This window comes from Lactuca virosa, chromosome 3, assembly GCF_052849685.1.
Source record: "Lactuca virosa cultivar CGN04683 chromosome 3, Lactuca_virosa_CGN04683_v6, whole genome shotgun sequence".
Taxonomy (NCBI): domain Eukaryota; kingdom Viridiplantae; phylum Streptophyta; class Magnoliopsida; order Asterales; family Asteraceae; genus Lactuca; species Lactuca virosa.
The window spans coordinates 126,835,111-126,849,319 of NC_136428.1; the positions used below are offsets into that span (position 1 = coordinate 126,835,111).

Sequence of the window (14,209 nt, forward strand, 5' to 3'; positions counted from 1 at the left end):
CACTCATTGTCGCACACCTAACCGATTGCCTCCCAACACCAACATGCAATTGATGGGAATATTGTATTTTGAATTAAGATGAATTGCAACTTACACAAACTGGGAATGTTCTCTGTATATTGTTTAAAACTCTATTGGTTTTTGCATTTCAGTCGTTATTTATTTGACATAAACTGTAGAAATAATTTATCATTTGTAATTAATCTACCATTGTTATTTTTGCTACTTGTTACAATTATTGGAAAAGCTTGTTGGTAAAATTCACTTGAAAATAAAGCAAGTGAAAGTTCGTTGCTAAATTACAGACAACTTCTGTGTAGCTAATCAGTCATGAAGAGTATTAAGTGACAGATTTGTCCTTCACTAATACTTGATTTTCCAGAAATGAAGCTTCTAAAAAGATAGCATTCTTCACTAACTTATTTGTTTATCTAGTACATAAAGATTTAAGAAATCATATGAGAAGTTTCATAACAAGTAGGCATTCAAATCAATACATATTATCAGGATGCATATAGAGAACATGACAAAAGAAAGAACATTGAAAGTACACTATTATCAGGCCTTCATCAACAGATTTGAAACTTGGCGCATTGTTGGCCTTTCTTTTGGATTTGAGTTCAAACATGCTCTTGCGAGATTGAGCGCCAAATTTACTTGTTTCTCAACTTGTGGTGAAGGAAGTGGAATCCGACTATCTCCAACATTTGCTAACACCAGATAATCAACAGACAACGTTGGTAGTTCACCGGGATGCTTTCCCATGATCACTTCTAATGCAACGATCCCAAAGCTATACACATCGCATTTCTCAGTTGGCACCATCGTATAAGCGAGCTCTACATCCAAAAAAAAAACATGAGATAAAAAAAAAGCTATATTAACCTCACAAGATTCAAACATAGATACGTATATGAACATATACTTATTAATATATTATGTAACTTAAGAAAATGTGGAGCTAACATCACAAAATTATGTTACCTGGCGCGATATAACCATAGGTTCCTGCAATTGCGGTCCAGTTGGATGAGTCTAGCTTTAAAAGCTTGGATGTGCCAAAATCAGAAATATGTGCCTCATAATCGGAATCAAGAAGGATGTTGGCAATGGAAATGTCTCTATGAATTATAGGAGGTGAGCAGTCGTGATGCATATAAGCCAAACCATTAGCTACAGCCTTTACAATATTGACCCTTTTCAACCAATCCAATTCTTTTGCTAAGACATCGCTTCTTAAGATTGATCCAAGGCTTCCCATTTCAAGGTATTCATAAATCAAAAATGAGTGACGGGGATGGGAGCAATATCCATAGAGTTTCACTATGTTTCTATGCCTTATGTTTGTTAATGCTCGAATCTCATTAAGGAATCCATTATGATCAACATTCTCAGATGATGATGGGTGAAGCTTCTTGACAGCTACCACATTGTTAGGTTGTATCTCAGCTTTGTACACGGTACCATACCCTCCAGTCCCAATACAATAAGCTTCATCGAAATCATTTGTTGCCTTGAGGATATCATCGTACACTACTTTGCCATCAAAATTTGTAATGGAGAAATAATCACCAGTTTCTTCTTCCAATGGTTTCTGTAGAGACTTTTTCTTTTGTTGGTGATAAGCAATGAAACCATACGTGAATGAACCAAATAAAAATACCCCGATAAGAGGGAGCATAATTACAAGGATTAGCCTATGGTGAAAGGGAGTGTGTTTCTTCTTCATAATTTGAATTGCACAAAGTTTCACTCCTGTAACATTTCCACACAAACCTGGATTGCCTTCTACAGATGCATTCACGAAATTGGGGCTTTGGGGAACCGGACCGGAGAGCTCATTGTAAGAAAGGTTGATATCAATCCCGCGTGGCAAACTTGTAAAAGCATCAGGAATAGGACCAGATAATCTATTGTGAGAAAGATCCAATTTTTGTAAACTTTTCAAACTTAAAACTTCAATTGGTATTTCTTTCGTGAGCAAATTCTGAGATAAATCAAGTTTTGTAAGATGAACCAATTTACCAATCTCCGGTGGAATGTTCTCATTGAGCTTGTTATTACTAAGATTCAAGTAGTGGATTTGTGCCCACCGACCAATACTTCTTGGTATCGACCCATTCAATCTGTTTGTGGATAGATCCAGTACTTCAACAAGTTCATAGGATGCAAACTCTACAGGTATAGTACCTGAAAGTTGGTTATTAGCCAAGGATAAATTCAACATGCTTTTCATCTTCCCAAACTCCTTTGGAATCTCACTAACCAAATGATTTGAAGATAGATCAAGTCTTCGTAGTTGTCTTAAATTTCCAAACTCTGGTGGTAAGCTACCATTGATGTTGTTAGATCCCATCACTAAGGATGTCAAATTCTTGCATTTACTCCAGTTCTGAGAAAGCTGCCCGTGAAAATTATTGTGGCTGATATCAAGGTAATCTAAGCTTGGATAGACCCCAAAGCTACTCGATATATCTCCACTGAATTGATTTTGATTAAAAAGAGCTCTAATTAAGCTAGGGCAATTCTGTAATCCTCTTGAAATAGACCCACTGAGTTGATTATTATTTACCGAAAAAAGTTGAAGCTTTCCTCCATGGCACAAACCTTCAGGCAAATGGCCGGACAATTGATTTGTGTCCATTTGTAGCTCGAACAATTCCAAATTTCCCAATCCTTGAGGAATCGAACCAGATAATTTGTTCGCACGAAGGTACAGAATCTGTAGATTCCCAAGGTTTGCAAGAGATGGAGGAATAGACCCATTAAGTTGATTGTCACTCACCGCAAGACTAGTGAGAGACTTCAAATTTCCAAGTTCAATAGGAATGGGACCAGAGAGTTGATTTTGGTCCAAATAAAGGAGATTCAAAGATGTCAAATCTCCCAGTGATGAAGGAAGACAACCACTAAGCTGATTGTCACTCAACTGAAGATCAATGAGAGATTTCAAATTCCCAAGTTCAGTAGGAATACGACCGGAGAGTTGATTGTGGTACAAATAAAGGAGATTCAAAGATATCAAATCACCCAATGATGAAGGAATGGAACCACTAACTTGATTTTCGTTCATCACAAGTTGAATGAGAGACTTCATATTCCCAAGTTCAATAGGAATGGGACCAGAGAGTTGATTTTCGTCCAAATAAAGGACATTCAAAGATGTCAAATCACCCAACGACGAAGGAATAGAACCACTAAGCTTATTGTTGCTCAGCTGCAGATCAATGAGAGACTTCAAGTTCCCAAGTTCTGTAGGAATGGGACCAGATAATTTATTTTGACTTAGGTACAAAAGTTGTAGGCTACTAAGGTTTGCTAGAGATAAAGGAATAGAACCACTAAGTTGATTGTAGCTCATGGAAAGTCCAGTAAGAGACTTCAACTTCCCAAGTTCATTAGGAATGTGACCAGAGAGTTGATTGTGGTGTAAATAAAGGAGATTCAAAGATGTCAAATCACCCAATGATGAAGGAATGGAGCCGGATATATTGTTTGAGTATAGATACAAGATTTTTAGCTGGTGCAGATTTCCTATTTCAGGGGGAATTACTCCAGAAAACTTATTCAATGAAAAATCAAGATATACAAGTTTGTTCAGGAGTCGGATTTCTGATGGGATGGGGCCAAAGAAGCTGTTCACGCCGAGATCAAAATGTGTAAGATTGTGTAGCAAAGAGAATGAAAATCGATGGAGTGTACCTTTTAAGCCGGATGAACTGAGGTTCAACCTTTGAATGCTCCCACCAACATTGCAAAGTACTCCAAACCAAGAAGTGCATGGAACTGATGCACTGGAATTCATAGGGAGAGTAATCCATGAAGAGAGCAAGGAGTTTTTTGGGATTTCAAGGCCTACTTTCCATTTAAGAAGAGCATTGGCTTCCTCTGAAGTAGCAGAAGCGAAATTTGGTATAAGGGATAGTGTGACAATTAGTAGAGCTAGGGAGCAAAATAAAAAGTTTGAGGAGTACGTTATTTGCTTTGCCATGTTGCTTTATAAAAAAGGATGGTCTGTGTCTACCAATTTATTGTAATTTATACTTGAGCTACCTTTTTATCTTGTTTGCTTTTCTTTTACGTACTCAAAAAGGAATTTTGGGCATTGTGATATTTTTACACAAGAAGTGTCTTTTACGTTAGAATTCAGTGTCATATTTTTCCACAAAGGAGTGTATTACACTTTGAATTATATCTCTTTTTTAACAACAAGACATTATAGAGAAAGCATCTAGCAAGAAGCTAGGAAAATTACAAGAAATCCAACATATGATTGATACACCAGTTCTCTAGACCCTAATTTGGTTCTACACTTAATCTATGTGAAAGCAAAAGATTTAATATCAGACACAATAGAGTGAACAACAATTGGCTTGCTATCAAACACCTCTTGGTTCCTAAGACGCCCAATATAAGCCTTCGTAGTAGTCTTGAGAGCAGTACCAACCATCCACCAGAGTCGTCACACTTTGAATTGTATCTGTCAAGATATTAATCCTTTTTCTTAGAGCAATGAAACTCCTTGTAACCCGAAATTTACCAAGGTGCTAGGATTACAAAAAAAGAACAATATTATATGTTATTGTTGTATTTAAGAGTGTAGTTATATAACTTACCTTGGTTATATAGACATTTATTTCTGTTTTCTGATTAATGTTAATAGAAGTTTCACTCAAGGAATGTTTTACTTTATAAATCCGTTTGTAACTGATGACTATATATAGATGATTGTCATGTCGAAACTGTGTGAATGGGTAAATGGAGATAGTGACATGTTTTACATCAGATTGATCAAATTGTGTATATTTGTTTTCGAAATTAAATTGGTTTTGGTAATACTGTTTTAAATTACAGGCCAGACTAATTTTAGAAAAGACAAAATATAACTTCATAAACTGAAACTTCTGATGGAAAAAGTTGCCATGATAGTCTTTGTCAACAGAAATTTCCATCTTTCAGTAGCCAACTGTCTTTATGTGAAAGGGTAGGTAGACCAATGACACAGCAAAATGGACTGTGTTTTACTTCATATATTAATGTTCATGGTCCACACTATATTAATGGGTCAATGGAGAAGACTTCCAGTACCGGTCCTTCAAATTTATCTAAAAAAAATAAATGAACCTTGTGAATTCATTGGACGTGTGAACCGGGGAAAATCTGGAGATTTAAAATTTTGTTAGCAAAAAAAAAACAAAAAAAAAAAAAAAAAAAAAGAGGCAAGTGAACAACACCCAAATATCATATTTTCAACTTCATTACAAAATGGCCATCTATCTCCCGACTTCAAAAAAAAAAAAAATATGAATTACTTCTGTTTCAAAATGGCTTTTTCAGTGCATATTTTACAAAAATTATGTCACTTCTACAAATTGCAAATATTTCTAAGTGTAAAGCTTCTAGATGGATAAACAAAATAACTTCTAGTTGCATCTATGCATTTAGTCCATTATACTCACCTCTAACCACCAATGTGGTTGGTGCCACCTCATCATCACATCCAACCTTTAACAACTTGGGATTTTTTTTTTTTTTGGAAACAACAAATACTTATATAAATATGAAGACTCTAATACAGCTAGTAACTGTGACAATAACCACTTGGCATAAAACACCACTCTACATCATTTTTTATTTAAATTTATATGAAAAATACAACAAAAAAACATAGATTTTTTAAAACTATTTTCCATTCATTTAAAAAACAATACATTAATACAAAAAAGACGAGATTTAAGAAAAAGTCAAAAAAAAATATATAAAAAAACCACTCTTCCTTTATGTTGTTTTGGTACAAATGCTCGGCTATGTCTTCTCGAAGGGTAAAACACGTTTAACTATTATTAATTTTAACTACTCTTGCTAAAAAGTCGAACCGGCTATGAACACTTGCTTCAAGTTACCTATGTCATTCTCATCATACGTGCAAATCGTTCGACCTTCATTTTCAGTTATCATATTATGCATTATAATACATGCATATATTATTCATTTTATTCTTTCTATATCCTAGATTCATGCAATGTGTTTCACTACATGTCATGTCTTCCCGAGGACTCCAAATGTGCTCTCTATATCATTTCTAGCAGATTCATATATTTTTGTACACAACTTTGCCTTTTTAGTTCGAGTTACCGTGTATACCCCTAATAAAGGTGGAGTAATTTGGGTACATCCCATCACATGTTATTTGTATATTCCCATTCTCAAACAATAATACAAGAACTTGCAACTCATTTTATGTGATTGATTCATCATTCTGATTCTTATTCCACACATGTTATTTCGTTTTGGACTCATAGTTTCTAGCAGACTCCTATATATTTGTACACAACTTTGCCTTTTCAGTTCGAGTTACCGTGTATACCCCTAATAAAGGTGGAGTAATTTGGGTACATCCCATCACATGTTATTTGTATATTCCCATTCTCAAACAATAATACAAGAACTTGCAACTCATTTTATGTGATTGATTCATCATTGTGATTCTTATTCCACACATGTTATTTCGTTTTGGACTCATAGTTTGTATCAAAGCTTAATCTTGTAGATCTAAGCGATTATTACAAGAAACGATCATAAATGATGAATTTTTTTCACGAATCTCACTCCGTTCTTTAAGTTTTGTAAGTTTTCCGAAGTGGAAGTGAAATCTCTCTTGTATTTGGAAAATAGAATATGGATTCGAAGTATATGTTCAGATTTGTTGTTCTCTAGATGTTATTTCTCTAGATCTATTCTTGATTTGTGTTTGAAAAGTGGAGTACAAGAAGAAATTCTTGTTTTATTCTCAGATTTGAGCTCATATATGTTTTCTCTCTCTAGAAATCTTTTCAGATCTACTTTCCCCCTTTTCAAATTCTAAATTCTTGTTAAAGATTTAATGAGGTTATCAGACTCAATGTTCCTTTTCTCTCTAAGAGTACAATGAATGAAAGTTATAGATCCAAATTTATATCTCTATGAGTACAAGGAAATCTGCACCACCACCCACCCACCACCACCACATATCACCACAACCCGTCTCCACCACCCATCACCCACACCAGCCACCACCACCCACCATCCTCTATAACCACCACCTACCACCCCACATGTCACCCCCAACACCGTTCACCACCAAACATCACCATACATCACAACCACCCAACACTACCATCCTTCATCCCCAACCCATCAACACCACCACCTTCGACCCACCCACCACCTACTATAACAACCACCCACCACCCCACCTGTCACCCCACCACTCTTCACTATCACCACTACCCATCAACCACCACCACCTACAACCAACACAAATCAACTAGCACCTATGACCACCATCACCCACCACCACCCACGAACCACCATCACACACCACCACCATCCCACCTACCACCTACAACCACTACTCATCACCAACCCTTCACTACCACCACTACCCATCACCCACCACCACCTACCAACCACCACTACCATCACCTACCCCACCTCCACCACCACCACCTACAATAAGCTAACACCTATCTCTACTATACCACCACTACCCACTACATGCAACCATATGTGATAAAATTCATATAATCACATAAATAATATGTGATTATATGTATTTAGTCACATAAATAACATGTGATTAGATACATATAATAATATGTGATTAAATGTATCTAATCGTATGTAACACCTGGTATGTTTTCTTCAGTATATGTATTTTTCTCTGGGACTCGACGAGTTGGAGGATCAACTCGTCGAGTAGGGACGTGGCTGCGAACATTTTAAGTGACCGACTCGACGATTCGGGAGACTGACTCGGCGAGTAGGTGCTGGTTAAATGAAACCCTAAATCTTAGGGTTTGCACCCTATATAAACAACTTAACTCAGCCTCCCTTGTCCCTAACACTCTCTTGAAAGCTTCATATCGAACTCTAGCTGTTTGTGTGTGAGTTAAGGCTATTTTTGGTGTTCTTGTGTGGATTGTAAAGCTTGGAAGGAAGAAAGGAGCTTGGAAATCGAGTTGGGGTTTGTAGATCCGGAGATCTTACTTCATTTTCAGCAGCTTCAAGGGATCGAGGAGTCGTAGGGAGTCGACTTGTGCGCTGAGGATAGTTCAGACACTGTATGACATTGAGGTGAGTTACCTTCCAGTAGGCGTGGGTCTAAGGCCACAATGTCGGCCCACCAAAAAGGGGTATTTAGAAGATAATGGTCTTTGTGATAATTATATTGGTCTGGTTATGTGTTGGTTATGAGGTTTATCTGGGTAGTATGTTATATGTATGGTAGGGATTAGTTCCCTGACAGTGGTCCTTAGGACCCAAGGGTAGGTCAGTACCCGGATATGCCTGACTGTATGCTTATATTTGTTGATTGTATGCTAGTAGTAGGGGGGGTGAAATAGTCCCCAGTTACCGGTTGAAAGATACCGATGTTGATTACCGGTTGAAAGATACTGATGATGGTTACCGGTTGAAAGATACCGATGAAGGTTACCGGTTGAAAGATACCGATGAAGGTTACCAGTTGCAAGATACCGACGATATTGTATGGTATGTGGTATAATGGGGGAACTCACTAAGCTTTGTGCTTACAGCTTTCGTTTTGGTTTCAGGTACCTCTTCGTCGAAGGGGAAAGAGCCGGCGGTGTAGCAGCGCATCATACACACACATGCTTCCGCAAGAAGTTTTTGGGACTATACTCTGATTTTCAATACTTATGATGTTATGGTTTGAAATACAACATTATGATTTTGTAATGGATGTTTTATTGACAATGTTTTGGTAAAATGTTTGTTAAATGCGTTAATTCAAAAATGAAATTTTTGGCCTTGAAAATTGGGTCATTACAAGTTGGTATCAGAGCCCTGGTTTGAGGGATTCGGACACACCCTCGGGGGTGTCTGGACTCAAACCGAGGGACTAAAAGATCTTTCAAGGAAAAATGGTTTTCTAAAGTCTAAACTTAGGAATTTTAAGAAAGACGAAGTGTGTGATGTGTGCGACTGGCCGGGCTAAAGTAAGTATTGCTCAAGATACCCATACTTGATATGTTATGTTATATGGTTTTGATTCAGAGAACTGCATGCTAGAATAGGACTAAGGATCTAGGAGGATGCCTTGTGTGCCTGATATACGATTCTGAGAATTGCATGCTAGTTAGGGCTAAGGATCTAGGAAGGATGCCTTATGTGCCTATTGTATGGGCTGTATGCTAGGACTGTTTAGTCAGCAGTAGGATGGCCTGTGTAGGTTATGCCTGGGTGGTTACTCAAGGCATGAATGCTGCTTGCTTTGTGCTATAGGGGTTCTGACCAACTTCAACTAACTAAGGAGCGGATATGTAACAGTATCCACAAGCTAGTTAGGGGGAGGTGGTGGGGACTCCTAGTGCAACTGATGGAGGAGAGTAGGTCGGAGAGTGCCCTAGGGAAGCCTAGAATGAGGTCAGTGGAAAGGGTATCAGTAAAAGGGACTTGGTGAAGTCGAAGCAATTCTTGAGGAAAGTACGGATAGATGTGGAAGGTAGTATGGGCCCGTACTACTGAAAGCAGAGGATCCGTACTCAAACCAATGAGGGCCTAGATGGAACCGGGAAACTTGGAAAGTGTGTGTGTGACCTCCAGAAAGTATATGTGACCCTGGGATTTGTATGTTTATTGTTTCAGAATGGCGGTCACGCGACATGGAGCAGGAGGTTCAGGATCCGGGTCAGGATCGGGCTCGGGGGCAAGATCCGAGCATGTGGATGATGGGTTATGCGAGTTCATCGCGTCCGAGATCACGAGGGGTATCCTTGATGCGACGCCGGTTATCTTCGGGTCGATCAAGGAGGGGATCATTGAGCTGATGGAGGATCGCCTCAGGGCGTTCCGGGGTGACATGGCGACCAACCAGTCAGGACCACGCAAACTGTCCTTTAAGGACTTCAGAGGGAGTGGTGCGCCAGATTTCCACGGGGCGAAGGACCCCATTGCTACCAGACGATGGATTGCGGACATTGAGTCTGCATAGCTGACCAGCTTCTGCCCCGAGGGGTCGAAGGTACGATTTGCAGCAGGGTATTTGAGGGACCGGGCTAGGGACTGGTGGGAGTCAGTTGGTGACTCTCTGGGAGCCTCAGCAGTTGAGGCTATGACATGGTCGGATATTGTGACCCGGTTCAGAGCAGAGTTTGCGCCATCTATAGAGCTTCAACAGCTGGCCAGGGAATTCTTGGATTTGAGACAGACTATAGAGACTATGGCGGAGATCACTGCCAAGTTTCGGGAGAGGGCTTTGTTGGTGCCCCAGTATGCGGGTAATGAGGACATGAAGAGGACCCGCTACCATGACATGCTACGAGCTGACATCCGGGAGCATGTCAGTTTTTCAGCTTGCCCTACCCTGTATTCCATGATTGCCAGGGTTAGGGAGAGGGAGATTGATCTGGAGCACATCCGAAAGAGGAAGGCAGAGGAGGGGCAGACGGCGGGGGCTTCGGGGAAGAAGCCCAAGGGATCCGATGGTAGGCCGAAAGGCCAGTCAGGGCGGGACCACTGTGGAAAATGCGGTCGGTAACACGACGGAGCTTGTCGCACTGGGTCGGATTCTGGCTGCTATAAGTGCATCAAGGTTGGGCATTTTGGCAGGGATTGTACTGCCCCTACTCCGGCGATACAGATGTCAGACCTGATTTGCTTTCATTGCAACCAGAAGGGCCATAAAAAGGCTAATTTCCCTAGATTAGCAGCAGCAACGGCGCCGATAGTGGTGCCGACTACATCGACATGACGGGTTGTGGATGGCCGGAAGGTCAAGTTGGAGGCTCCAGTGGTTCGGAGCCGGGCATTTCAGCTGACAGCCGAGGAGGCACCTACTGCACCCGATGTGGTGACGGGTATGATTTCTTATCCTTATGCTTTTATATTTTGTCTCTGTGATTTTGATATATCATATGCCTTGTTTAGGATCGTTCCATGTGAACGGAATCCCAGTTCAGGTGTTGTTTGATTCGGGTGCCACCCGATCTTTTGTCTCTCTTGTGCTTAGCAAGAAGTTTCCGGAGTGTTCAGGCATGTTGGATTGACCTCTAGAGGTCGAGATTGCGGATAACCGGTCAGTACGAGCATCGGAGGTCTATCGGGACTGTGTTTTGAGGCTGTTCGAGGACCGTTACCTGGTAGACCTGGTTCCTATTCCGTTGAGGGGGAACAAGGTGATTATAGGCATGGATTGGTTTAGCCCCAATGGGGTAGTGATTGATTGCGTGCATCAGCTGGTTCGGATCAGAACCCCAAGTGGGGGAAAGTTGGTAGTTCAGGGCGAGAGGCCGCAACAAGGACTAGCGGTATGTACAGCAACGAGAGCTAGGCGTTACCTTCAGCAGGGTTGTGCAGGATATGTCGCCTATGTTATGGACACCCAGGAGGCGGGTAAGGCGACGGTGGCCGATGTGCCCGTGGTGCGTGAGTTTACGGACGTATTCCCCCAAGGAGTTGCCTGGGATACCTCCGGAGAGGCATGTGGAATTCAGGATCGACCTAGTCCCCGGTGCGGCTCCGATAGCCAAGACACCGTATCGGCTGGCTCTTCCTGAGATGCAGGAGTTGTCTATACAGCTGCAGGAGCTGTTAGACAAAGGATTCATTAGACCGAGTAGTTCTCCCTGGGGAGCCCCGATTCTGTTTGTGAAGAAGAAAGACGGGTCGCATCGGATGTGTATAGATTATTAGGAACTGAACAAGGTAACGGTGAAGAACCGTTACCCACTCCCGAGGATTGATGACCTCTTTGACCAGCTTCAGGGAGCATCTTGGTTCTCCAAGATTGATCTGCGTTCAGGATACCATCAGATGAGGGTCAGAGAGGAGGATGTGCAGAAGACTGTGTTTCGGACTCGCTATGGCCACTACGAGTTTATAGTGATGTCCTTCTGGCTCACCAATGCTCCTGTTGCGTTCATGGACCTCATGAACCCCGTGTGTAGACCGATGGTAGACCGGTCTGTGATAGTGTTTATTGATGACATCTTGGTTTACTCCAAGACGTAGGAGGAGCACGAGGAGCATCTGCGGGAGGTTCTGGAGACTTTGAGGAGGGAGGACGTGTATGCTAAATTCTCCAAGTGTGAGTTCTGGTTGCTCGAGGTGCAGTTCCTTGGGCACCTTGTCAACCAGCACAAGATTTCAGTGGACCCGGCCAAAGTGGAGGCCGTGATGAGATGGGAAGTTCCGAAGTCTCCATTTGAGATTCAGAGTTTCCTAGGATTAGCCGGCTACTATCAGAGATTCATCCAGGATTTCTCCAAGATAGTCGTACCCCTGACCAGGCTAACAAGGAAAGCCTTGGTCTTTCGTTGGGGGCCTGAGCAGCAGGCCGCATTCGAGACTCTGAGACAGAGATTGTGCGAGGCGCCAATCTTAGCCCTGCCAGAGGGCATGGAGGATTTTGTTGTATATTGCGATGTGTCCATCTCAGGTTTGGGCGCAGTTCTGATGTAGAGAGGCCCTGTCATCGCCTACGCGTCGAGGCAGCTGAAGCCTCATGAGACGAATTACCCGACGCATGATTTGGAGCTGGGGGCTGTTGTGTTCGCCCTCAAGATTTGACGTCATTACCTCCATGGGGTGCGCTGTACTATCTATACGGACCACAAGAGTTTGAGGTACCTTATTGATCAACCGAATCTGAACATGAGGCAACGTCGGTGGATGGACGTGGTAAAGGACTACGATTGCGAGATCCTTTACCACCAGGGGAAGGCCAATGTTGTGGCTGACGCGCTTAGCCGCAAGGCAGTGCTGATCAAGGATATCTGTATGAGGATGAAGGTGGTGTCTCTACTGTTGGAGCGGATTTGGGAGGCCCAGCAAGAGGCCATGAAGGAGGAACATCGGAAGAGCGAGCGGATTGTGGGTCAGGTTTCCTCCTTTGACTATGACAGCCGGGGGTTGTTGGCTCTGCACCGTAGGGTGTGGGTCCCATATCATGGGAGTGTGCGCCAGGTATTGATGGATGAGACGCACAAATCTCGATTCTCCATTCACCGCGGGGCGACGAAGATGTATAAGGATCTTCGTCTGGACTATTGGTGGCCCTGCATGAAGCGGGATGTGGCATGGTACGTAGAGCGGTGCTTGACCTGCAGGAAGGTCAAGGCCGAGCATCAGAGACCTCACGGCAAGATGCAGCCGTTGGATATTCCGCTGTGGAAATGGGAAGACATCACGATGGATTTTATCACAAAGCTTCCCAGGACCGCACGGGGAGCAGATTCGATCTGGGTCATCGTCGATCGATTGACCAAGAGCAACCATTTTATCCCGATTCAGGAGAGTATTTCGGCCGAAAATTTGGCCGACATTTATATCAGGGAGGTGGTGGCGCGGCACGGGGTACCAGTATCGGTGATTTCAGATAGAGATGTTCGGTTTACTTCCAGGTTCTGGAAGAAGTTCCATGACGAGCTGGGAACTCGTCTGCATTTTAGCACCGTTTTTCACCCGCAAACAGATGGACAGAGTGAGCGGACCATCTGGACTTTGGAGGATATGTTGCGGGCGTGTGTCTTAGACTTCGGAGGTAGTTGGGATACTTACCTTCCTTTGGCTGAGTTCTCGTACAACAACAGCTATCACGCGAGTATTGACCGTCCTCCCTTCGAGATGTTGTACGGGAGGAAGTGCAAGACCCCGATATGTTGGGGTGAAGTTGGTTAGAGGGTTATGGGGAGTACCGAAGTGGTACTCAAGACTACAGATAGGATCCAGCAGGTCCGGAGCAGGCTTCAGACTGCTCAGAGTCGGCAGAAAAGTTATGCCGACAAGCGCCGATCAGACTTGGAATTCCAGGTCGGGGATATGGTTCTCCTGAAGGTGTCACCTTGGAAGGGTGTCATCCGATTCAAGAAGCGGGGCAAGCTGGGCCCCAGGTATATCGGACCTTTCAGGGTTATAGCCCGGGTGGGCAAGGTTGCATATAGGCTGGATTTGCCAGTCGAACTCGGTCAGATTAATAACACTTTTCACGTCTCCCAGTTACGGAAATGTTTGGTGGATGAATTAGAGGCGGTACCCTTGGAGGATATTCAGGTTGACGACAGCTTGAACTACATCGAGAGACGGGTGGCGATTCTTGACAGGAAGTCAAAGGATCTGCGGAACAAGAGGCTGGATCTGGTAAAGGTTCAGCGGCAGCATCGAAAGGGCTCGTAATGGACCTGGGAGCCGAAGGACGAGATGAGGGAGC

The 14,209-nt window shown here is 42.5% G+C and overlaps 1 protein-coding gene across 1 annotated transcript; it reads right to left on the reverse strand.

The window, feature by feature from the left end:
* Positions 1-485: 485 nt before the first annotated feature.
* LOC145162603 (uncharacterized) lies at positions 486-3,991 on the reverse strand. Its single transcript, XM_079081701.1, has 2 exons — positions 985-3,991; positions 486-839 (listed from the first exon to the last, which is right to left on the reverse strand). Exons 1-2 carry the CDS (start codon positions 3,989-3,991, stop codon positions 559-561), a joined length of 3,288 nt encoding a protein of 1,095 aa, XP_078937827.1. The 3' UTR covers positions 486-558.
* Between the last annotated feature and the right edge of the window lie 10,218 nt (positions 3,992-14,209).

Excerpts from the sequence above, each read along its gene's own strand:
- LOC145162603 (XM_079081701.1), bottom strand. The coding sequence starts at position 3,991 with ATGGCAAAGCAAATAACGTACTCCTCAAACTTTTTATTTTGCTCCCTA. Across the intron at positions 840-984 it reads CTATGGTTATATCGCGCCAG|AGCTCGCTTATACGATGGTG; the intron begins GTAACATAATTT and ends TTTTGGATGTAG.